The 24,711-nt window shown below is 40.1% G+C and overlaps 1 protein-coding gene across 5 annotated transcripts in view; it reads right to left on the bottom strand.

The window, feature by feature from the left end:
* SLC24A2 (solute carrier family 24 member 2) overlaps positions 1 to 24,711 on the bottom strand; it is a 114,848-nt gene that overhangs the window by 7,067 nt on the left and 83,070 nt on the right. For all 5 annotated transcript variants that reach the window (XM_048290946.1, XM_048290950.1, XM_048290948.1 and 2 more), the window contains 4 exons: positions 24,556 to 24,641; positions 10,871 to 11,002; positions 2,566 to 2,655; positions 1,969 to 2,135 (listed from right to left, as the gene is read on the bottom strand). In XM_048290946.1, the coding sequence (XP_048146903.1) occupies positions 1,969 to 2,135; positions 2,566 to 2,655; positions 10,871 to 11,002; positions 24,556 to 24,641 (475 nt within the window). The remainder of the gene's footprint in view (positions 1 to 1,968; positions 2,136 to 2,565; positions 2,656 to 10,870; positions 11,003 to 24,555; positions 24,642 to 24,711) is intronic.

Here is a 24,711-nt window from a genome sequence, read left to right as displayed (position 1 = left end):
GTTTTCTGGAGACAATTCAAAACACAACCAAAGGCTTCCTGCATAAAGTGAGGCAGGAAGAGTTTCAACTCTTCTAATATTTGCATAAATATAAATTGTAAGCTTTCTCATGGTTCTTGGGGAGAATACATGGGATTTTTGCCCCCCACTCTTCCACCAATTATACTGGGGAATTATATTTCCCTTGGCTGGCAAATCACCTGGCATTCTGTCTGTGAAGAGGAAAATCCCTTTCATTTGTTTCTAGATTTCACACCATCTGCAGAAGAAGCTATTTGCACTCTTTACAAGAGCCTGCCTGACAGGAGGGTAAGTTGCATAAAAACATGTCCTTGCCATGAAGAACCAGCACTCTGCAAGGCACTGCCTGCAAAATTTAGCCCTTAAATATCTTTGTCCCCATTTACTGTATAAACCTCTGTTAAAACTGTGAACTTCAATTGAACTTCAGTTTAATTTCTATTTCTGTGTTTGCTGTCATTGCATTTCTCATTTCTCATGCCACAGAAGGAGACAATATCCCTCTGCAAGTTGTCAAGCTGAAATAAATATTTAAGACACTGATTGGAGCTTAGCAGGCTTAGAAAGCATGAAGTGAGTTGTCAGAAGCTCACAACATTAAAACTTTCAATAAGCAGTTCAAGAGAGAATAATTTATTACAGCTGCTGTACTAACTACACCAGTCTACAGCTCAGTTGTGCCATTTCTGCTGTAAACATAGCAGACTGGTGCAGGACAAAACCATTTCCACTGGCGGGAAGACTAAACATTTTTTAAAAAGTAAGAAAGCACTGCAAAGAGAAAGAATTTTGTAATGCACCCTCTGTATTCCAAGTTGGAGGATGTGGTTTTCATATATTTTACAGGTTTGTTGCATATAGGTATTTCAAAGACTTCATGCTTCTGAATTAACAGAAAAGTGGTCAAGTTTTCCTACCATATCTAAAGGTACTGGCATTAGCTAACAGATAAGAAGGTATTTACTATCCATTCTAACTTCTGTAGCCTTTTTACACCTTTGTGCAGTTGCTGGTATTTTTCACCTGTGAAAACCAGGATCTCCTCTACAACCAGGCTGTTTGGCGCTGTGACTATGACTAGACATGTTCTTCTGTTTGTGTGTGACAGCAAGAATCAACCAAAGATGGAGAAATTGAAAGTATATACATGATTCTCAGTATCTCCACCCTGTGTTGAAGATGGGAATGTGGGAACAAAGAATTTATCTGTGTGTTTCCTGCACATTTTTGAAATGCTGAGGCATAGATTACACTGTTTCTGAACCTGATCTACCTTGACCTCAAAAGATCAAAAAAGGATTTGAATTACAACATCATGCCACAAATCATTACCCTAGAGCTGCCATGAAGCAGTGAAGTGTAAATAGTAAACTTCTGCACAATCTCATGTAGCTTCACATTGTCAGAGCTATTGAAAGGGTCCTTTTTGTTAACAGAGAATTGGTTTGTAATTTGGGATTTGCCAGGTATAGAAAAAAAAATTAATCACATGTCAACAGCAGCCTAAATGAGTTACACAAGACAATGACTTTCTGTTGTTATTATAGCAAATGTTGAATACTGCAATGAATTGTTCCTGATCATCATTTATAAAGAAAGCTCTAGTATAAGCACAATGAGTGGTAGCAGAAAGCAAACAGCAACCTCATAAAAGCATAAAAAGCTTTGAAATTCCTTTTCGGAACAATGCTCTTGCACAATTTTAAAGTGCAATTCACTTGCCTAGGCCTTTCTGTAATATATAAAAGCAGGGATTAGGCAACTAATTTACACCATTTCTTCATGCAGGTATGTATAAACTTCACAGCACTTGCCACAGTAACATCTGCTGCATATTTGCATCACTCTCCTTTTTAAAGATTGCTGCTTGTGGGCAATACCACACCAATGTGCTAAGAACAAAAGACTTGTTTAAAATAGACACTATCTTTTTGGTGTAGAACTTACCCCACTGTGATGTCAAATATGTTGCTTCCAACGGAACTGGATACGGCCATGTCCCCCAGACCTTTGCGTGCTACAATAACACTGGTAATAAGGTCAGGAATGGATGTGCCAGCAGCTAGAATAGTCAATCCCATGATTTCTTCAGTAATACCAATGGTCTCTCCAACCTGGAAGGGTTGAGGTAAACAAAAGGTAAACAAAAACAGAAAAAAGTGTCCTGTAGTGAAGAAATGTTTTCAGCTGCCCTGGACTTGCCACTAGCTTGGAGAGTACCAGGCGAGATCTGATAAATACTAGTTTCCACAGACTTCCCGATATATCAGGAGAGAGATAAGACAGTCAAATAGAAGCATAAGGTATTGACAGGCAGTTGCTGATGGTTGTGATGTTTTAAGAATGATTAAGTCCTGTGGTCAGGTCAACCACCACTCTGAACTATTTTCCATTTAGTGAGTATTGATTTACTTCATCCATGGCTACAGCTGCCAAAATAAAGTAGCACCCAGCATGAGCTAGATGGACTCTGTGTCTAAACGATCTTTTACAGTGCAAAGCATAATGCAGGGCTTTTATTTTGTACCAGTATCACCTCCTTACCTGGTGTGCCCACCAGACCATCAAGTAGGAAAAGAATGCAATCCAGCTGATAGAGCCAAAAAACGTGATAGGAAAAAATTTTCTTGATGTCTGAAACAGAAACAAGGAGAAACTGTGAAAACCTGTATTGAAGGGTGACATGCCATACTCTTAATTGCTTCTCAATATGAGAGTGGCTTCTCATTTTTTCTGATGGCCTGTTCTGAGCAACTGTTCTGATCATCATCAGATGATCAAAATACATGTCAAGAAAGGTAAGAAATGGATGCCCTGACATTGGTATATACTTACCTATGCCTCATTCTTCCAATTGCTTCAGTCATAAAATAAGACCTCCTAAGAACTTGTATGATGAATGGCAAATTTTGGGTTGTCATTTTTGTCATAATTTTTTATGATGCAGTTTGCATATGGGTTTAACTCACTAGTGGTTTGACTTCTAAATTTATCAATAATTTCATGCTTATTCAGAATGAACGTTTTCAAACTGCTTCAACAGGTGCCTATATCTTTCCTTCCTACATTAGTAACTTTTTGCAACAAATTTCACAGTCAGTATAACAAAGATTGCCCTATGGCAGAGCTAAAAACATGCACACCTAAAATATATTACGGCATTGTCGTGGTTTGACGCTGGTTAGGTGCCAAACACCACGAATAAAACAAGGTGAAATGAGGATTATTGAGGAAAATGGAAAAACTTCAAGGCAAAACAGGTCCACACTTAAACAGTTATAGTATGAAGAAGATTTATTACTAACAAAATAATAAGAAATTAAAGCAAACTCCCAGAACACCTTTCTCTTCCAGTACCACCCTCTTTCCACCAACCCACACAATGGAAACAAATGCGGGGCTTGATCAGTGTTTCATTTCTTAGAGTCTTTCTTTATGTTTAAGGAAAGGAGTTTCTTCTGCTGTGCCATGGGATCCTTCCCACAGGAGACAGTTCTCTGTGAACTTCTCTAGCGTGGTTCCAACTTTTGCAAACAACAGTCTGCCCAGAATCTGCTGCAGTGAAAAAAAATATCCCTCCCACGAATCTTGCCATCCTTCCCCACTGCCATCATGGGTCATAAATAACATGGGGTTTAGTCTTTTAAGGATGAGCTATTCCAGCCTGAAAGTAAAGGCTCTCTTCTTCAATCTCTAGAAGTCTTTTACCACATCTATATACTCTGGCATGAGTATTTTTCATGAACTACACGTGGATTTCTACATCCCCACATGTACCTCATCTTATGAATTATAGGGAAAACAAATTGCTGTATTAGTCTTCACCACGGCTTGCAAGGGGAATTTTCAGCTCCGGCACTGGGAGCGCCTGCTCTCCTTCCCTTCCTTTACTGACCCTGGCGCCTCCATGTTGGGTTCGTCTCACATGATCTCACTTTTCCTTTCTCTCTGACCTGGAAGAAATCTGGTGCCTGTAAGTTGTGGCTAAGAAGTTGATCTTGTCTCTTGTCCGGGCTCCGCATTGGGGAAAATTCAGCATGTCTCTCGTTGCCAGCTGCATGATGTTTTTACTTGGTTCGATGTGAGCCACACTGGTTGCATGGAAGGGGCCTGCCGGGCCCAGAAGCCACGCCGCGAGGTTCCGGCTGCGCTGTTGCTTAACACTGTTGCTGGTCACGGCTGCCTGTGGAGCCGGGATGGCTTTCCCTGGTGGCTCGGCCCCCGTCACCGTGCTGGGGGAAGGCCTCGGGTCTGCTTCGGGATGGGACCCAGGGGCCCCCAACCTTCGCCACCCCAAGTGGGGGGGAAACAGGAACAGAAAGAACTTCCCGTGCTTGCTCTTCCTTTAAACATGTAAATTGCAGAGGCAGTACCAGCTTTTTCATTTGTTTAGCAACTTGTCCATCGAACTAAGTTTAAACTACCACAGGCATTTAGTCTTCTTGTGAAAACTACTCGCTTTCTCAATAGAAGATATGTTAAGCACATATTTTTAATGCTTCACTTTGTAGAGAAATTCGTTATAAAAACATGCAAAACATACTGTCAGGGCCTTCAATGAATTAAAAACTGTATATAATACCGAAGTAACTTAATTTTCATTTTCACAGTCTCCCTTACTAGTGTCAGATTTTTAACAGATAGTGTTCTTGCAGCCAATGAATGGGTTCTATGCAGATTAATGATTTATTTTGGTTTCTGTTCTTTCCAGTCTTTTGCATTTTCCGTATTTCTTACTGACTAACTGAATCTATGTAAAAAAACAGGTCAAGTTAATACTAAAGGAAGGAAACAAAACTGCAGTACTGCACCAGGCAAACAATACCTAAATCAGTATTTAAAATTAAATTTTTCCTATGAATGAATTCTACCAGTCTTTCTTTATGGTCATTGACCTTCTGAACGCAGATCTTACCCAGATGATTTCTGACATGTGACTAGCAGAGTCCTACAAATTTTCATGAATAACCAGTAGAACTGCCTGTGGAAATAAGTTAGACCAGTCTGAATGCCTGTTTCAGCTGCACCTCAGCCCTGCACTACTTCCTCCTGTTCAGTCCTCACTAAATTCACTTCCACTCCAGAGTTTTTGTGCCCCCTTTCATTGGAGGTCATGCCCCTGCTGCACCAGGAGGCTCACAAGACTGTGGATCATTTCTAGATGATGTGGGAGTAGACAGGATTGTAGGGCTTTCCCTGAATGTGACTTTTGGAGAGAAAATACCATTTGTTCTGATTAAGTTCTTCAAGCCATAATAAACACTTCTTTTTTAGGGAGTTTACAGAGCTGCACAGACAGCTTTTCTTACGTAACAAACTCAACAGGCATTTATATGGAACAGTTTCCCATTTAGGAACTGATGAGCATGAAACCACAGGGTGGCTGTAGACCAAGAGATGATCAGTGTATTGGGCTGGCCATTAGAGCTGGTCAAGCAGGAATGTCACTGTTTTTTGCCAGCTGAACCTGAAAACAATGAGGCTAGTCTGTAGCTCAATGAGACTGTAGATCTTCTGCTGATGTAACTGCAATGAGTTCAGGACATTAACTGATGTAAAAAGGGTAAAGTCAGCAATGGCAATTGTGCACACACATCTACAGCATGGGACAAACAGAAGGTCCATATCTGCTCCAGCAGCAGGTGCAGCTGCAGGCTGTGCTAATGGAGCACTTTTCACTCCCTGTGTGCACTTTGCATAATGCCAAACGTCCGGCTGAAAACTTGAGCATGTACTAACATTGATTAACATGACCTATACCATTTCACAACTGAATATACACAGGAATACACATTAAAAATGGTACAGATTTAACAACACTACTAGAGGGATGGAACACCTCTTCTGTGAGGAAAGGCTGAGAGAATTGGGATTGCTCAGCCCGGAGAAGGCTTTGGGGTGACCTAATTGTAGCCTTTCAGTACTTGAAAGGAGCCTACAAGAAAGATGGAGAGAGACTGTTTACAAGAGCATGCACTGACAGGACAAGAGGACTGAAAGAGAGTAGGTTTAGATTGATATTAGGAAGAAGTCTTTAGTATGAGGGTGGTGAGACACTGGAACAGGTTGCCCATAGGAGTTGTGGATGCCCCATTCCTGGAAGTGTTCAAGGCCAGGTTGGATGGGCCTCTAAGCAACCTGGCCTAGTAGATGGCGCCCCTGCCCATGTCATGGGATTTGGAACTAGATGATCTCCAAGGTTCCTTCCAACCCAAACCATTCTATGAATTTATGATTCTAAACTCCCTCATAATATGGATAACCAAACTTCTGTTGGAGTAAAGGAAGCAGTCCAGTAGGTGTTTTAAATGGATTACCCTTAAAATAAACAATGCCACCTGGAAACATCCTTTTCATATAAATTCCATTAGTGTCATACGCATAGTTTTTAGAAGTACTCAGGGTACTTTGGTTGATCTATTTCTTAATTGCTGCTCAACTCATTACAGATTTACTTCTTCAAAACAGTTCTAAATTTCTATCAAAGCAGAAAATATGATAATGAGCTTATGATATTTAAACCTACTCAGATGGACTTTTAAGTTTAAAATCAAAATTTTATATGCATTGGGTGAGAGAAGACCTTAATCTGAAAAGGAACGCAATTTGAAAGAAACATATAGATGGCTGTTATAGTGATCTGACACCAGTGGGAGCAGAATTAAGACTGGTGGAAATAAATGAATCTAAACAGCAATTTCCTCTTCTAAAACTAAACAGCTAGCACTTTTTTTCCACCATTCTTAGTAGTCAACTTTTCCAACTTTCAACATTTTTCATCTTCCTTGTAAAAGCTGGGATTTTTTGGCAAGACATATGGTTAATGAGACGATGAAGCGATAAACTTGTTGCACCTCATCACAAAATCTGCACAGAGCACCTTGCAGCAATGCTATTTGAATGATCACTGCACAATACTCAAGATTTAAGCATACATTGGCTTAAGCAAAACTAATACAACCAGAGCAGTGCTGGCCAGTAACAGCTCTCTGATGGTGAGATTATATACACCAAATGGTTCTTGCAAAACAAGGAGACACTGCCTATCTGAGTCAGACACCCATGCAATTTGGATGGCTAAGAATTACGAGTCAGTAACTTTGCAGCATGTGTACTCCTCGCCTGTCTTAGCTAATCCTCTCCCACTAAAATTAACTGATAAGCAGCAGTCCAAGATACTTTAATAGGCTTAACACTTAAATCACCTATTTTAAAATGGGGAACATTTAAATTCAGAAAGGGCAAAATTTAAAGCTTGTACGTTTTACAGGTGATGAAATAAAAAACGGACTCCATAGATGCTGCTATATAATTTGCATATAGATGAAAAATTTAAAAAGCCATAACAAGAATGCTGATTCTTTTTTGTATGCTGGATTTTATTCCAGACTATAATAATAATTATGCTTGTTTTGTAACTAGTGACAGCATTCTTTTGAGATTTATGTCATTTCTACTCCCCAGCTCTTTGAAAAACAGAGAGCTGCCAATTCTAAACATTTTCCTAGAAGAATTAGTCAGAGACAGGAGACAGGAATACTTCTCCCCATCTTTTTTGGTAGTTGTTGTGGTGGTTGCATTGTGAAGACAGAGTGCCTAGTTTATTACCAATTGGCTCTTCTGTGGTCCTAGTAACACACAAATGAGAGAAGGCATGGCTCCTTCAGTTCATATGTTATCTTCTTTTAACAAAAGCAAAAGGATTTTGTAGTTCCACCGTAGATTAGATGGTTTGGTACTGTTCCTGCCTATCAGAAACCTTAAGGCTGTTTTTCTTGATATATTTCTATATATTTATTTCATTCCAGTGTCTGAAAAACAGGACTATAAGCAGCAAAAACAATCCAGGTATGAAGGCTCTTCTTCTAAGAGCTTGATCCTGAAAGGTAGTGTGTGCTGAATAATTTGGAAGGTAACTTTTAATTTTAGCCAGTATTATTACCAACATCTTTAACCTGAATGATTCATATGTTTGTCTCGTTCATAAATGTATCTGCATTGCAAAGTTTGATCTTTCTTTCACACTTAACAGTGCTTAACTCTGATTACTCAGAACCTGCTCCTCTAACTGGATCTGTACAGGAACATGTTGTCCTTGTCCCCTTGGTAACAGTACATCTCTGAATGGCAACAAGAGTTCATGGAAGTTGTAGCTCTTCATTTGTAATGGGAATTTGCAGAGATAAAAGGAAGAACTCCCCCATATGGGTCCAGTGATGGCAGAGCCCTAAGAGCCATTTTTCTGGCCTGTAATGTAAGGGGATGGACAGTGGAGTAAGGTTGTTACAAAAGAGGTGTTCAACATCTGTTCCTGACCTACCAGGGCACCTTGGTCACGTAACTTTTCTTTCAATCTTTCATTATCTGTTACTGCTGGAGGTGGGCAGTTACGTATGTGACCTTTAAAGAGCCACCGGGGAAATAAGCCATTAGTACAGGAAAAATACCCATTATTGTTCAAAACACCTGAGCAAAAACTCAGGAAAAAAAATTCCCCGAGGGCACACCTACCTCTGGAATATGCCAACAACATTATCACGTTATAGTAAGGATTTTAATATATACTGGCTTAATGTGAGCAGGTGTTATTAAGGCACTAAACACATTAAAACATCTCAGCCAGTCAATCAGCTGACAGATAGTTGAACTAATGCATAATCTACTCTAAGTATATAAAAATCTGTATATGTGTGCAGCAGAGCATAATAAGGCAGCAGGATTTTGCTAACTTTAGTACCAGAGACCTTGTCTACGAAATAATTTTTCTAGAGCTTCTGGGCTTCATGGGGCTAAATATATCTTGGAATAGTACAAATAACTGCAGGCAAACCATCTCCTTTGCGTGGAGATAAAATATACTTTAGAAAAAAGACTCTAGATGAAAAGAAGGACTTACTGAAAAGTGGACACCCACAGAGGATACCAAAGGCTCCATATAGTCTTTCAAATCAGTATATAGCACACAAGCATTAATTTTATATATGCACATGCTAGTTTGAGCATTCTGATGCAGAATTTGGGTTTCTGACTAAAATTACCACACTTGAAAATCAAGTCCCTGATAGCGGCCTACCTAAAAAAATCTAGTTAAGTATTGGTTTGGGTTTGCTTTAACTTTTACCTCACAGATTTCATTGAAAATTGTTTTCTGATGCACATGCTGAGCTGTGATATCAGGCTTCGTTTTTGTTAGGAAGGGATTAGTGGGGATGGCACACAGAAATAAATGAGAATATTTTGAAGATACATTAATGAAGCATATTTAATATGTTAGATAGTTTATGGAACCATCTGGTTAATTCTTTGACAGTAATGGTCAAAGTAAGCAGCTTGTCACATCAATACAGCCCATTACCTCTTCTGTTAATCTACATGTAATTACAAACGACATTGGTTTTTTTCTGTATAAAAAACTACTCCTTTCAGTAAACGAAGTTTTAAAACTCTGTTGTCCACTTGCCTATCTGGCACATACAACCATGTTTATCTTTTGTGCAGGGTATTTTAGATGCCGGATGTCAGCATGGAGTTCTGTTGTGAATGGTACTAGTGTTAATAATCACACGCATCACACAGTTGCAGGCAACTTTTCAATTCACTCTCCAAAACTATAATTTACAAAACTGTTCTCATTTGTACAGTACAGAATATTGGATAAAGCTACAGGTCTACTTATACTAACTGCAGATTTTCAAAATTCAAAATAATGCCCATACATATTTCTCTCTCATTTTAGATCAAGTTATGAAAAAAATTACAAGGACGGTTTTGAATGATGAAAGGAAGGCATAAATTCAGAAATAAACAACCTTGAAATTCATGAAGTATGCTCTGTGTGTTATGAAACAAAAGTGATTACCAGAGTTTTCTGAAATCTTTAAGAAAAAGAAAGCTTAAACATTGGAAGGGAAAACGTCACTTTATAGCCTTTGGAAACCTTTATCCAAAACCAAATCAGAGATCTTATTTTAGCTTCTTTCTTGCACTGAATTGCAGTTTTGCAGCGTGTGGGATGGGAAGGTTTTTCGCTGTGTGTGAGGAGGAAAACAGAATTCAGGGTGTTGATTTATAAACTTACATGCTGTGCATGCCTCTTTGCAGTAGTTTTAAACCCATTTTTCATCCAGAAAGGAAAAGAGACTAAAACACTACTAAAATTTTTTTTCAGCTCTTGACTCTCTCTCTTCTACTTTCCATGAGCCTTCCCAGTCAGGTCTGTTTGTATATGTGAGTATGAAAGTGGTAAGCCTTGGTAACTCACCAGTCTTACATTACTTCAGGCTGTGTTTGGGACAAAACTGGCAAGTATTTATACATGAAGGGACTTACAGATCTCATCCTAGTATGAAAATTACGAGATTATGGGTAGAACAGAAAGGTCTAATAGAACATAAATTTAAAAGAAATGCATATCATTATGTTTGAACTGCAGAGAGAATCTAGACAGTCTAAAATCCTTCCAGTCATACCCTTTAGGGCACTGCAGATAGACAGACTTACTCAGTACTCATGAGACATTCAGTAGAGATTCAGAAATACAAATGTGAAGGCCCCAAAGAAGTTTTCAGACCTTTCACTTTATGTCATAAAGTATTAGTGAATACAAATTCAATATACAAATCAAATCAAATACAACCTGTATAGAGCTATTACCAACCAGTTGCTCATAAACACCCATTTGCGATTTGCAGATTTGAATACTGATGTTGTGACCTCTTCTTCAAAGAAGAAACCATTAAAAAAACCCATTAGCTCTGTTTTTACATGAATCTGCTGCTGTTCTTTTTTGGCATTTAACTAGAGAGCCACCCTTTTGTGCAGAACACACTGACATACAACAGTTACTTACAGGTTTTCTGACATCTGGCAGGGTAGCCCACAGTGGAAAAACAATGGGTAACACTAAAAGATAGGTGGCCTGCTTGCGTCGGGTTTCAGGCCAGGCCAGGCTGAGAGGCTGTTCCTCCTCATCCTCTTCATTCTGTAAGAAAAGCTCCAGTGAACAGATTATCACAGTGGATGAATAAAGTTAGGGATTCTTTCAAAAGGAATTCAAGGAGGGTGTTGTGTTTCAGTGAGAACTACGGCGCTTAAAAACATTGCATTAACAGCCCACCTACCTAACAACATTAGCTAGGACACACCAAAAAAGACTTTGGCCAGACTGTGAGGTATCCCTACAGCACAGGCTTCCTGAGGATGTCCATTTGTTGACAACGTGGCTGGTCCCTTGGGATGCACAGGGTGTCTCTGACAAGTGTTCCCGTGGCTCTCCCTACGGTTGTGGGCTAGTCTAGTCAGGGGTTAAGACCTGTCTGGCCTGCATCAAGCCTGGCCACACAGACAAGAGAGAGAGAACGTGTGTGTATATGTGCCTGTGCACATGTGCGCACACCCACACACACACAGAAGTGCATCTTTATGCATGCATATAGATGTATAGGTATATCTAATTTCTTAAGCTTTTGCGAGGAAATAAAAAAGTTACTATTAAATATATATGCGTATATATGTGTATGTATTGTCTTCTTCGCAGGGACATACGGCAATTCAGGCACCTGTGGGGATGCTAAGCTCCTATGGGTCAGACTAGTGCTAAGATGCTGGTGTCAGACTGGGCTGCTCAGGGCTCTGCCCACTCAAGCTGTGAAACCAACAAGGATGGATATGGCCCAGCCTCTCTGGGCTGTAACACTGCTGTTGGGCTGTCCACATGAGGAAAGGGCTTCTCTTTGTCTCTCCCCAAAGACTCTTGTGTTTAGACCAGTCGCAACACAGCAGTGTTCTTAACAACTTGGTCCTAAAACTAAAGCCAGTCCTCTCCAATTTTTTTCGCTGATTTTCTCATTGGTCTATAGTCTCCATTTATGTGTAAGCTGCCCACCTGTCATCCCTATTATAGAGTAGGTGTATAGGAACCCTCTCCCATGACAGAAAACATTTGGCTGCCACACACTTCTCTTTCCTTAGACTGCTTCTGCTAACAAAATAGAGCAAGTATAGCAGGCATGACTCAGCCTTTTGCATGCATGTATCAAAATAACTTTTAAACTGTTAACATAGGTAGGTGATATCTCCAGAACTGCACATAAATTGCAGAACCAGTCAACTGAAAAAATGGCCTGAACAATACTTTCACACAGATGTGTGTAATGCAAACCCTGTTAAAGCTGGAAAGATTTCTAGAGAGCTCATTGAAAGCTAAAAAGGTCTGAAAAAGGGCAGCTGGTGAAAACTGTTTGAGAACGAGTGATAATGATGACTTCTTCACGTAGTGCTCTTGGGTTTTATTTTTGAAAAAAAGATAATGATTGAGACATCTCCACAATATGCATGTTATTCCCCCTATAGATTTATAATAGGTTTCTTTTCAGTTATTGCCCTGTATTAAGATTGCTTACATAAACCTTATGACAATGCTATATGAAGCAATCATTTAAATGACCACACCAGTTGTTTTTTCTAAGCAAAAGTGTTATTGATGAAATGTCACTATATGATTATACTGTTAATAACATTTTCTACCTACTGCTAATTGACCTGACTGGTCTTGATTATTCCACTGTTGTGTACTCCTGAATTGTCCAACTACCTGAACTGATCAGTACCTACAGAAGCAAGCTCAGCTCTTAGCTTGGGATCTTTCAGTATAAAGGTATCACCTGACACCGATGGACTGGAAGCAAATTCCTATTTACCTCTTGACACATTGACAAGTTGCAGCTACTTTTGAGTTATGCGTTGATGTCAACAGAGGACAATATTTTATTAACCTATATACTTTGTGAAACTCCCAAGTTGCAAGACTGTAAGACAACAGTAAAGTGAACAGGTCACTGGTTATAATCATTAAAAAAATTTTAAAAATATTTTGGCACAGTTTGTAGCACTCAACACTATACTTCAGAGGCTCCTGAGCAGCTTAAGAGGCTAGCTTTTGGCTTTAGCTTTCAGCTCTTCACTGAAGTTGGACATACTATGCTTCATTGCTGCAAATCTATTGAAGCCTGATTTTAGGGAAACTGTGCTGGAGAAGTTTGTGAGGCTACTTCCCAAAGCCAAATCCATTCCTTTTTCATTCCGGTAGATGCTGTTGGGGTGGGAAAATCAACCTGAGACGGAGGCTCAGCTTTGAAATATGATGACTGAGATTAAATCTGAGCACAAAAGGACCAGTTGAAGGGTTGCCTAGGTAACTCTTTCTGAATGGCCTCTGTGTAATTCAATCGGCCAATTCAGCTGGAATAAAGCTTTGTAAGTGACTGCTGCATAAACAGCACTGAGTGGCATGGTATTTTCTGAATTGCCATCTTTAGAGATTAGCCATGATTAACAACTACATTTAATCACAACAAAACTTTACATTAGTCTGAGTTTGCACATGAGTCTTAAAAATATCTAGACAGTAATGCCTATGTTGGTTCATGCAATACTGTACCAGTACACACTGTAGTTTAACACTGGGCCTTGTTCTATTTTCATGTCTGTGTCAAACACCTCTGAGTGTGCATGAGCACAGAGGCAACATGAGTGGCTGTAGCAAAGAACCACAAAGAATTGCTTTTGGAGATTGCCAGATGTCTCCTGAGAAACCTTGATCTATCTGTGTGAGATCTTTTCACCTTCCAGTTGTCCTATATCATCCCTTTCCCCAAGACACCAATGAGGCTAAAATATAAGGCCAAACACAAGCTCACAGTGCAGGCAAAACACTTCTTCTTGCTAGTTTAACTCCAGGGTACATTACAGATGTCACAGATTAGATATTCATTTCATATTTTGCAAACTGGATTTGGCATCTGATTTTCAATGCTGACTTTCCAAAAATCAGTGGGAATAATGAAGTTCAAAGTATTTGTAGATCTAGCTTCCACAAATTTCAAAGCAATACTAAATTATCCACTGAAGTTGAAGAAATGAATGGGAAATAATCACGGCAGCTCTAAAACCACACAAATGTGAGTGTCACACTGTGGACTAAGCAGCAGTGACAGAAAATGGCTCAGCACAGATTCATGGAGAGATTGCACTGTCTGTGGCTCCAGGAATGTACATACTGAATATGCACTACCACAGTTTGTAGAAACTAATCCTGAAGCTCTAGTTTTGATTTATTTTGGTCTGTATGATGAAAACTCTGTACTTGCAATGTTCAATATGATTATATTCTGCAACGCAAAGAAGAAAATGTAATTATAACATGATACACACCCAGGAATTCAATTGCCTAAACACATATGATGGTACCATTTTAGATATCTTACGGTATCTGCCTTGACCCCTACATGCTCCAACAGAAGTGAAGAATAGTCTGCTCACTTTATGACACACCTGCCAGCACTGTACAAAGATCTCCATTTCTTTAGGGCAGCTTAAGTGCTACTACCTACACATCTACACTCCAAAACTCATTCCCTGCTATGACTCTGTAGCTAATTAACAACACTGGACTGGACATATGGGAAAGCTGCATTACCTGATGTGATGTACTCTGATGATAATCTGTTAAACTGCTGTATTAAGTCAGAACAAAGGCCAGTTTACCCCAGTACCTTACAATGGTCAGACATGAGCATTCAGAGACTAAGTATTCAAATATGGCATATTTTTTCATCTTCCATAAATTCATAAAATCATAGCAATATTTAGGCTGGAAAAGACTTTAGATCATCAAGTCCAACCAAAAACCTAACACTCCATCACTAAACCATGTCTGCAAGCACCATACCTACACATATTCTAAATACTTCCATGGATGGTCACACAACCACTTTCCTGCTTGGTAACTGATCCGAGGCTTGATAACCCTTTCCGTGAAGGAATTTTTGTAATATCTGATCGAAACCTTCTCTGACGCAACTTGAGGCCATTTCCTCTTGTCCTGTCACTTGCTACTTGGGACAAGAGGCTGACCCCTACCTGGCTACACCCTCCTTTCAGGCAGTTGTAGAGAGCAATAAGGTCTCCCCTGAGCTTCCTTTTCTCCAGGCTGAAAAACCCACCTCCCTCAGCTGTTTCCCACAGGATTTGTGCTCCAGACCCATCACCAGCTCCACTGTCCTTTTTTGGACATGCTCCAGCAATTCAGTGTCTTTCTTGTAGTGTCTTTCTTGGGCCCCAAAGGGGAACACAAGATTTGAGATGTGGCCTCACCAGTGCCAGGGGTACGGGGTACAGTCACTGTCCTGGTCGTGCTGGCCACGCTATTGCTAATACGAGCCAGGATGTCACTGGATCTCTTGGCCACCTGGGCACAGCTGGCTTGTGTTTAGCTGCTGTTGGCCAGCACAGAATCACAGAATCATAGAATAGTTGGGGTTGGAAGGGACCTCTGGAGGTCATCTAGACTAAATGACCCCCAGGTCCTTTCCCACCATGAAGCTTTTCAACTACTCTTCCCCAGCTTGCAGCACTGTTGCATGGGGTTGTTGTGATGCAAGGGCAGGCCCCAGCATTTGGCTTTACTGAACCTCACAGCACTGGTCTCAGCTCATGGATCCAGCCTGTCCAGACCACTCCGAAGAGCCTTCCTACCTTCAAGAAGATCAACACTCCAACCCAACTTTGTGACATCTGAAAACTGACTGAGGAGGGTGTACTTGATCCCCTCATGCAAATTACCAATAAAGACATTAAGCAGGATTGGCCCCAGTACAAAGCCCTAGAGAACATCACCAGAGACTGACAGCTGGATTTACCTCCATTCACCACCACTCTCTGGGCCCGGCCATCCACTCAGTTTTTTACCCAGTGAACCATCCACACCTGGTCTACCCATCCACACCATGGAAAGCCAGTATCTCCATAGGAATTATGTGGGAAATGGTGTTAAATGCTTTACTGAGGTACAGGTAGACAACATCCACAGCCTTTCCCTCATTTACTAAGTGAGTCAATTTGTCATAGGAGGAGATCAGGTTGGTCAAGCAGGACCTGCCTTTGACAAACCTTGGCTGATGAGGCCCAGTCCCCTTGATGTCTTGCACATGCTGTGTGATGGCACTCAGGGTGATCTGCTTCATGATCATCCCTGGCACCGAGGTCAGACTGACAGGCCTGTGGTTCTCTGGATCCTCTTTCCCACCCTTCCCATATCTGGGCATCACATTTGCCAACTCCAGTCAACTGGGACATCCCCAGTTAGCCAGGATTGTGGGTAAATGATGCAAAGTGGCTTGTGAGCACTTCCATCAGCACCCTCAGTACCCTTGAGGGGATCCCATCCAGCCTTAGAGACCTGTGTGTCTCTAAGCAGTGTAGCAAGTCACTGACCATTTCCCCTTGGATTATGGGGGCTTCGTTCTGCTCTCAATCCCTGTCTTCCAGCCCAGGGGTCTGACTGACCCTGATGACAGCCAATCTTGATGTTAAAGAATGAGGCAAGAAAGGCATTCCATACCTCAGGTTTTTCCTTATTCCTTGTCACAACATTTCCCACTGTATCCAAGAAAGGATGGAGATTGTCCTTAACCCTCCTTCTGTTGCTCATGTCTTTCTAGAACACCTTTCATTTCTAGAAACACCTTTCATTGTTTTTAACTGCAGAAGCCAAATTAAATTCTAGATGGACTTTGGCCCATCGAATTTTCACCCTGCATAACCTCACAATATCCTTGTAGTCCTCCTGAGCTGCCTGTCCCTTCTTCCAAAGGTCGTAAACTCTCCTTTTCCTCCTGAGTTTAGCCGAAGCTCTGTTCAGCCAGGCCAGTCTTCCCAGACAGCTCTTCTTTCAGCACATGGTGACAACCTTCTCCTGCACCTCTAAGATTTTTTTCTTGAAGAATGTTCAGCCTTCCTGCACTTCTTCGTTCCCTTGGGACCACCTCCAAGGAACTCTATTCACCAGTCCTGTAAACAGGCCAAAGTCTGCCCCCTGGAAGTCCCAGGCACCAGTTCTGGCAGTTCTGCTGACCACCCTCCTTACAGCTCTGAGAATAGAAAGCTCTGCTTTCGTTGTCTCTGTGCCCAAGATGGCCTCTGACCACCACATCTCCCACTAATCCTCTGTTCACAAGCAGCAGATCCAGCTGGGCACCTTTCCTGGCTGGTTCCCTCACCCACTGTGTCAGAAGTATCAAGGCATGTTTCACACAGTTCAGAAACCTCCTGGACTGTTCCCTTTCTGCTCTGTTGTATTTCCAGCAGGTATCTGGTACACTGAAGTGTTCCAGAAGAAAAAGGTCCAGCAGTAGTAAAATTTCCTCCAGCTGCTTATGGTATATTTCTGTCTTCCTCTTTGAACTAATTGGATGGTCTATATTAGACTCCCACCAGGATATCGATCCTGGTCTTACCCGTAAGTACTCAACCCTTTTATCACCATCATCAAGCTCTAGAAAGTCAAACACTCCGTAACATACAGCGCTACCACACCACTTCTCCTTCCTTGCTTATCCCTTCTGAAGAGTTTATAGCCATCTATTGCATCACTCTGGTTGTGTAAGTAATCCCACTATGTTTATGTTACTGGAATTACATCATAGTTTTCCATCTGCTCAATGGCTTCCAGCCCCTCTTGTTTGTTGCGTACACTGCATGCATTGGTGTAGATGCACTTTAGTTGGGCTATCAGTCCTGTCACATTTTCTGGGGGGAGGAGCCTTAATTACTATGTGTCTGTTCTCAGGTGCTTCTGTTGTTTCTGATGGATTGATGATGCTTAGCTCTTTGCAGCTGTATATGGATCTTGATCCACTACCTCCACAGAGATGGTGAAGGTGCTGTGTGAATTAGTACAGGGACATTTCAAATGTGCTCTGGTGTACTCAGCACACCATGGCACAGACTGAAGGGCCTCACTAGCACACTGTTCCTCAGACATTGATGTGCCACTCCTAGGCTTATCTCTAGCATGCCTGGTTTCATCCCTTTCCTCTTTCAAATCTAGTTTAAGGCTCTTTCAATGAGCCCTGCTAACTCTGATCCTTTTGCCCCTTTGAGGTGTACCCTGCCTGTCATCAGCAGGTCTAGTCTTATTTAAGCCAATCCATGATAAAAACCCCAAAAACTCTGCTGGTGACACCACTCTTGGTGCCAGTTATTGACCTTCTGAGTTTTCCTGTTTCTTCCCTCATCATGTCCTGCTACTGGAAGAATACAGAATGACATACTTGTGCCCCTCATCCCCTAACCAGTCATGAAAGATTTAGATGTAGCTGCATTAGATCTTCACATATAATAGTCATTACTGTGTTTCTATGAAATTCTTACCAGCTGTCATAACTCCTTTTACTTTTTATGCATTGGATCCTCATTTTTTCTTGCTGAGATTTGAGACTGTCTTTTCCTTACAGAGACATCTGCAGTGATGAATATCAAATGTATACTAATGCCTAGATGGGATAATTGTGGTACCCTAGCATATATTTTATTGTTATTGTTATTATTATTATTATTATTATTGATGATTAGGAAATTAATCCTCTATTAGGAAAATGCATCTTAAGAAATGAGATTAGAAGTGTTATTTTGCTTGGTGTTCTCTTTCATACATCTGTAATAAATATTCTTTTAAACCCATCTACATACATTCTAAACTCTGTTCTTGCTACTTCAACTATTCTTTTATTTAAATCATTACAAACAATTAAAGTGGTACAAAAACTATGGATGCTCCATATTTCACAGTTCTTTATGCAAGAACATCTATCAAATATTTATCTGTAATCCCAGGTAAGAAAGCGCTTACTGGTTTGCTCAGGATTGTTTTAGAAACATGGGATGGTTTGGATTGGAAGGGACCTTAAAGATCATCTAGTTCCAACTCCCTGACATGGGCAGGGACACCTTCCACTAGAGCACGTTGCTCAAAGCCCCACCCAGCCTGGCCTTGAACACTTCCACAGCTCCAGTTGGGGCATCCACAACTTCTCTGGGTAACCTGTTCCAGTACCTCACCACCCTAACAATTTCTTCCTAGTATCTAATCTAAATCTATCCAATTTTCTCAGTAAAATTTTTCCAAACAGAGGAAATTACGGTGTATTTTACATTGTATAAACAATACAAATATACAGTGACATTTCATCCACAATTATTTTGTTTATAAACAACAGCTTATAGCAAACTCCATCTGCCAAAGTCACAAGGCAGTCACTCCTTCTAGCAAACATCACAAAATCACTGTCTCTATAGGGGTTTACACTCATATTATATTAGGAAAAACAGTTGCTTTTTTTGGCACAACACTGAACAGAATTTAATACTTTTCTTCCTCACATTAGGAGAAAATGGAAAACAAGTACAAAGAACCACCTCAAACTTCTGAGCACTTCAGAAATACTGAATCTGCCACTGTTTACCAACTAATCTGTACTGTATAACAGCTATAACGTATGAACTATAAATATCATATTCTGAGGATTAATCTGTTAGTCCACCTAAGATGAAGAGCTATGAGATGAATTCTCATGCTTGTACATTTCTTGTGCATTTTGGCTGCTGATACTTAATCAATAAAGAATTAGCATGAGGGCTCCAGAAGAAAGGAAACTGAAGACAGGAATTATATGCAGTTCAATTTGCTTATGCTGCAGTACAGATATTGCACCACTTTTAAAGAGGCAATTTCTTTCCTTGCTGAAAAAGACTGCTCAGGTCTTTTTTTGTTTCAGGGTGGGTTTTTGTTTGTTTGTGAGGGTTTTATTTTGGAAATGAGCTGTGTACAACCTAACTTTTCACAATGAGTAAGTCACGAAAAACTAACTTATGTGATCATGATCTCAAATGTTCTCTGTCCCAGAGGTATATAGTGATTTTAAAAATTGAGGTTTATTTTTTTCTTTAGAGGGCACATCTCACACTAATCTCTTTCACTAGAAAGGCAGAGAGTGTAGGCAATTGGAGCCCTACTAAGAACAGCCTCAAGTCTCTGCCTTCTGTTTCTTCTCTGTAAGCTAAATCACTCATTTGTCTTCTCTTAGATCTCATTAAAAAAAAAAAAGGCAAAACAAGATGAGATAGTAAGCTAGTACAAGAGTATGCAATTTCTATGGGGTGACTAAAGATAGAAAGCAACATCTTTCCTCACAAATTCTTGAGTAAAAGTCAAGCAGTCAGTAATATTAAATCCCTGAGCTTTCAGAATGCATTCTGTATATGCAGATACTCTTCTTAGGACAGTTAATTTGTGCTAATCCTTGCTGCACTTTCAACTCACTGAAAAGAGCTACCTTTTGAGTGGACCCTGTGGGAAGGAGTAAGGTCAGGCAGGTGTTTAGTCCAGATTCTGCTATTGCTGCTTGTGTCCTCTTGGGCACTTGCACAAATAAGTAAAATCACAGCTCCCAGAGCTTATATGCTAGTTTTTTATGCTATGCTGTCAGCATTCTTTGGGGAATTTGAAAATAAATTCTCAGAATGTAACACACTAAACTTCAGTCAGCTCACCAGGAGATGTAACAGCTATGGTATCATGGAGATACTTCTGAAGAATAAGCCTTTGTCTTCATGCCGTTTTTCACAGTCCTAATTTTCAAGTAAGTCAAACTGGTATACTGCAGCAAAAAGTGTGGACTAGGTCACTGAGTAGCATTGTGAAAATAAAAATCAACCCCTTTTGATAGCAGCACCTTCTCTTTAAGTTGCAAAGGGCAAACAAGATGCAGACATTTACTTTAGGCCAAGTGTGGCAACTGAAAAAGTATTTGGGCTCTGGAAAATAATTTTTTTATGATGAATCAAACAAATACCAGGGATGCTAGAATGTATCACGGTCTTACAACGAAGGCTGCTCTAATCTTCTCGACCCTCTCTCTCTATGAAATAGTAATGTTTAACATGGCCCATATTACCACCCTGAGACAGAGAATGCAATGCTACTCACATTCACACCATGCTGATTTGATGCAAATGGAATCATTACTCCAGAGCAGGGGAGATATGTCCCCATCAGGGCTCTGTCCTGAAATGCAGCACAGGGTGCTGCTGCTCTTCAGTGGGGAAGGCAAAACATGCTTTACCAGATTGCTGCTCAGGTAAGTGGATTACACCCCATGCAAACAATGAAGCCTTTGCACCATTCTCCTGTGGCATAAAAATTGCCTTATACTTTCATGGAAAAGTTATCTCAGTCATGATTGGCATGTAAACACTTTCCAGCGGGGTTTCCACGGAAAAAGGAAGAACTGTGTGCATGTGTACGTGTGTACATGAGTATGTGTGTGCATGTGTGCGTGTGGGTGTAGGTCAGAGGAAAAGGTATTATCTTCAGATTGGAAACTATTTTCAGGTAAGCCACAGGTTAAAACAACTACCAAATGCTAGTTAAGAAGGTGGCAGGGGGTGGAACTGGACTTCTCAGAAGGATCACACTCTTGAAGGGCACTTTACAAAACATTTAATGAGATAGTAAGTGTCCTTTTAGTCTTGTTTCATTTTCTTACGCATGCTTGGTACCACTCTATGAAGCTTTATATAACAGAGTCTTCTCCTCTGTGGCAACCTGCTAAAGGTTAAGAGACAGAATGCTGTAAGTAGAACAAAATCCCCAAGGAAGATGCAATATCCAGCAGAAAAGAAGGCAATTTCTGACTTCAAATAAAGCAGTAATGTCTTACAGATGGTATGGTGGGAGGAGGTATTGTTCCCTCCTGTGCTGGCTAAGGAACGGGAAGGAGACCACAGCCATCTGTCCTTAGCTGAAGATCCCAATTTTATCAAAGTGTAGGATATCGGCTTCTGCTTATAGGTAAGTGGGGTGATAGGAGTCTTACTCTCTGGCACAAATGATTGGGTTGCTGGGTACATTTTCTGGACAGCCTTTTTGAATTTCTGCAAGCAGCATCAGGAAAGAGTTTTTCTTGTTGAAGAAGGGCTTGAGCTACAAAGAGAACAGCTGACTTTCCCTGGAGGACAGTGGAGTAAGAAAAATGGAGTTAAGGTCCTAGGCAAAAGGGAAAAGCAAGACAATGGAGTTTGGAAGAGAGAAACGAAGAAATTAAAAACAAAAAACAAAAAAGTAAATTAGGTGAAATACACCAATCATGACATCTTGCAGAAGTCATTAACTTGACAGTGTCCTCGAATCTGTCTTGTGTGGTGTTTCAGCTCTGTGTAAGCCTTTCCTTCTTTCTTGAAAAAGAAGGAAAATATAAAGATGTTCCTAAAAAGCCCCTAAAGAAACCAGGAGAGGTATATGGAAAACTAAATCATGGCAATTGGAAGTATCATGCTTTTAAAAAGAATTATTTTACAAAAATATGAAAATTAAAATACAATATGAAAGCTGGTTTTTTGTCCTTTGCTTGTAGTCTTAGCCTGAGACCATCTTTTCACAAGGGTCTTTTTCTCAACATTGCAACTTTAAAATAATAGGGGATTTATAAGTAAAATGGATTTATGTACCTAGAGGAACATAGAATATTTAATGTACTTATTTTCAGACAATTCTAACTCAAATACAGAGACTGATATTCTAAAATGCTTGTGTCAAGGGATTTAGAACCAGACACTATAATCAGCATCAGTGAAAAGTAAAACAAAAAACCACAAAGGTGACTATGCTTGTTTTGCAAGAGGGAAAGGCATGAAGACCACAGTAGAAATTGACAACGGGGGAGAAAGAATTAGATCCCTATGTGGGTCTTCTGTATCATCACTGCAAACATGTTCCAGGATGACCTGCTATATGAGTATATCCATTTCACATCCCACAGTTTTTAGGACAGCATGTGTTCCCCCAAAGGCATATTTGAAGCTTTGTTCATCCAGACTGATAGTTTCTAATTTTCTCAGTTCTAAATTATCACTACCACAATATGGAGGCACTAATAGTTAATTTTTTAAAGAGATTTTTCTAAACAGCACTTACGGATCACAAAACTGTATCTTTAGACTATGCAAGTCGAAAACTGGAGAGAAGCAATTTTATACTATCTTTCCAAATTCTGACACTACTTCCTTCTGCATTAGAGTAAGGAAAAATAATCAAACTTTCAAGCTACTTGATTGAATTCTACTTAGAAACAGAAGCAAATGATATCAGTATACAATGGAGAACACTTCATTACAAAAAGATCAAAATTCAAGAGCATTTGTAGGTCAAGTTTGGAAAAACTAAATAGAAGGAGGAGGGCAATGACCTATTCCCCTTCTTCAAATTCTAATATTCATCAGTGAAAAGGGTCACAGAAACGATGTGTGTGGGCTTCTGTTGTAGCCTATAAATTTTGTTGTCTTCTATAAATTGAGAGTAATCCTATTAGTGTCCACAAAGTCAATACACAGAGCAGAAGGAAACTGAAAAGCCCAGTGTTAGCTTCAGAGTGATACTACAGTTTGGGAAGGTGTTTAAGGAAGCTATGCACAAAAAGCCAGGCAATACACTGAGGAAAGGCTCTGGCACACTACAGAGTTGCCAGAGATCCTGACAGTGAAGGGTCCTAAGTATTATGGAAGCCTATTTATTTTTTCCATAGATGAGTAGACTATTTGTATTACAACTTCTCAAAAATTCCACTATGCACTTTTAACTTACAAAATACATTTCAGCATATCAATACTCAAGCAGCCTAAGAGAGCTGCCAGGTTACCAATGGAAGAAGACAAAATTGGAAAGGCCACTGGGGAGGAATCCAGCGTGGGCCATCTCAAAATGCAGTTAGGAGACTGCTAGTTTTTATTTTTACAGCAGATACCTGAAATCTTTTCACTCAGATTGATGGAGCTAAATCTGCAGACTCACTCCTCCACCAGTTACAAACCTCCCTGCTTTGCTCTGTTGTGCCATTTGGATAAGGATAAATACTGTATCCCACATCTAATACATGAGAGTAATTGTTCAGCATTTCCTAATACTTGCCGAAATAAAAGCTCCGAAGCCTGCATCACTGCAAATTTAAAACATCTAAAGGGAGATGAAAGGAAAGCTTTGCTGAGTAATGTACTCTTGCAATAGTTTTCCCTTCTTTCCCTGCAGTTGCTTGAAACTGAAACCATTATCTCAAATAATAAAGCTCCTTGACCGTGCTGATTTCTGAACAAGCCTAGGAAATGTTTTATTACAATGTAAATTGACAGCATGTGGACACTGCTGTGATATGTGATTGCTTTTTCTTCATTGTTTTCACTGAACAATCTCAGGGGGAAAAAAATCTTATGAAGCAAGATAACAGAAGGCAGGATGCAGTTGTTTTTGTACAGGTCCTCTTTCATAATTAATTTTGACTATTCCATGATGCACATCATGACAGGTTCTCTTAAGAGAACAGGTTTTGTGCAATGTGACAAGCAATTTCTATTAGCTATATTTAGGGCTGCAAACATCTCATCTGTAGAGTAAAAATACATTTCCTAAAAGAACAGATTCCAGACTCCCATCTTACCTTACACTGAAGGGCAGGAGCAGAAGGCAAGAGCTTTTATATATGGCAAACTGTACACTGGATTCAGTTCTAAATGAAATCTAAATATTATGCAGACAGTTCATACTGTCAGCTTCTTTCTATTAAGATGTTTACTTTCAGTGAAAAGCACAAACATGCAACACATTTACTAATACGAGAATAAAAAGAAGAATAAAAAAAAGTCACTAACCTCTTCAACATTATGGGCGATTCCATTCTGCACTGGTCCTGAATCACTTGGTGGTGTTACTGCAACTTCCACTTTCGCACCTTTCTCTGTGGCATCATCCACAGATAAGAGTGGGAAAACAACAGATCAGAATATTAAATAACAAATATACTAGTG

This window comes from Corvus hawaiiensis, chromosome Z (genome assembly GCF_020740725.1).
Source record: "Corvus hawaiiensis isolate bCorHaw1 chromosome Z, bCorHaw1.pri.cur, whole genome shotgun sequence".
Classification (NCBI taxonomy): Eukaryota; Metazoa; Chordata; class Aves; order Passeriformes; family Corvidae; genus Corvus; species Corvus hawaiiensis.
The sequence above is the reverse complement of the archived record's forward strand: the minus strand, read 5'-3'. Positions and strand labels throughout refer to the sequence as shown.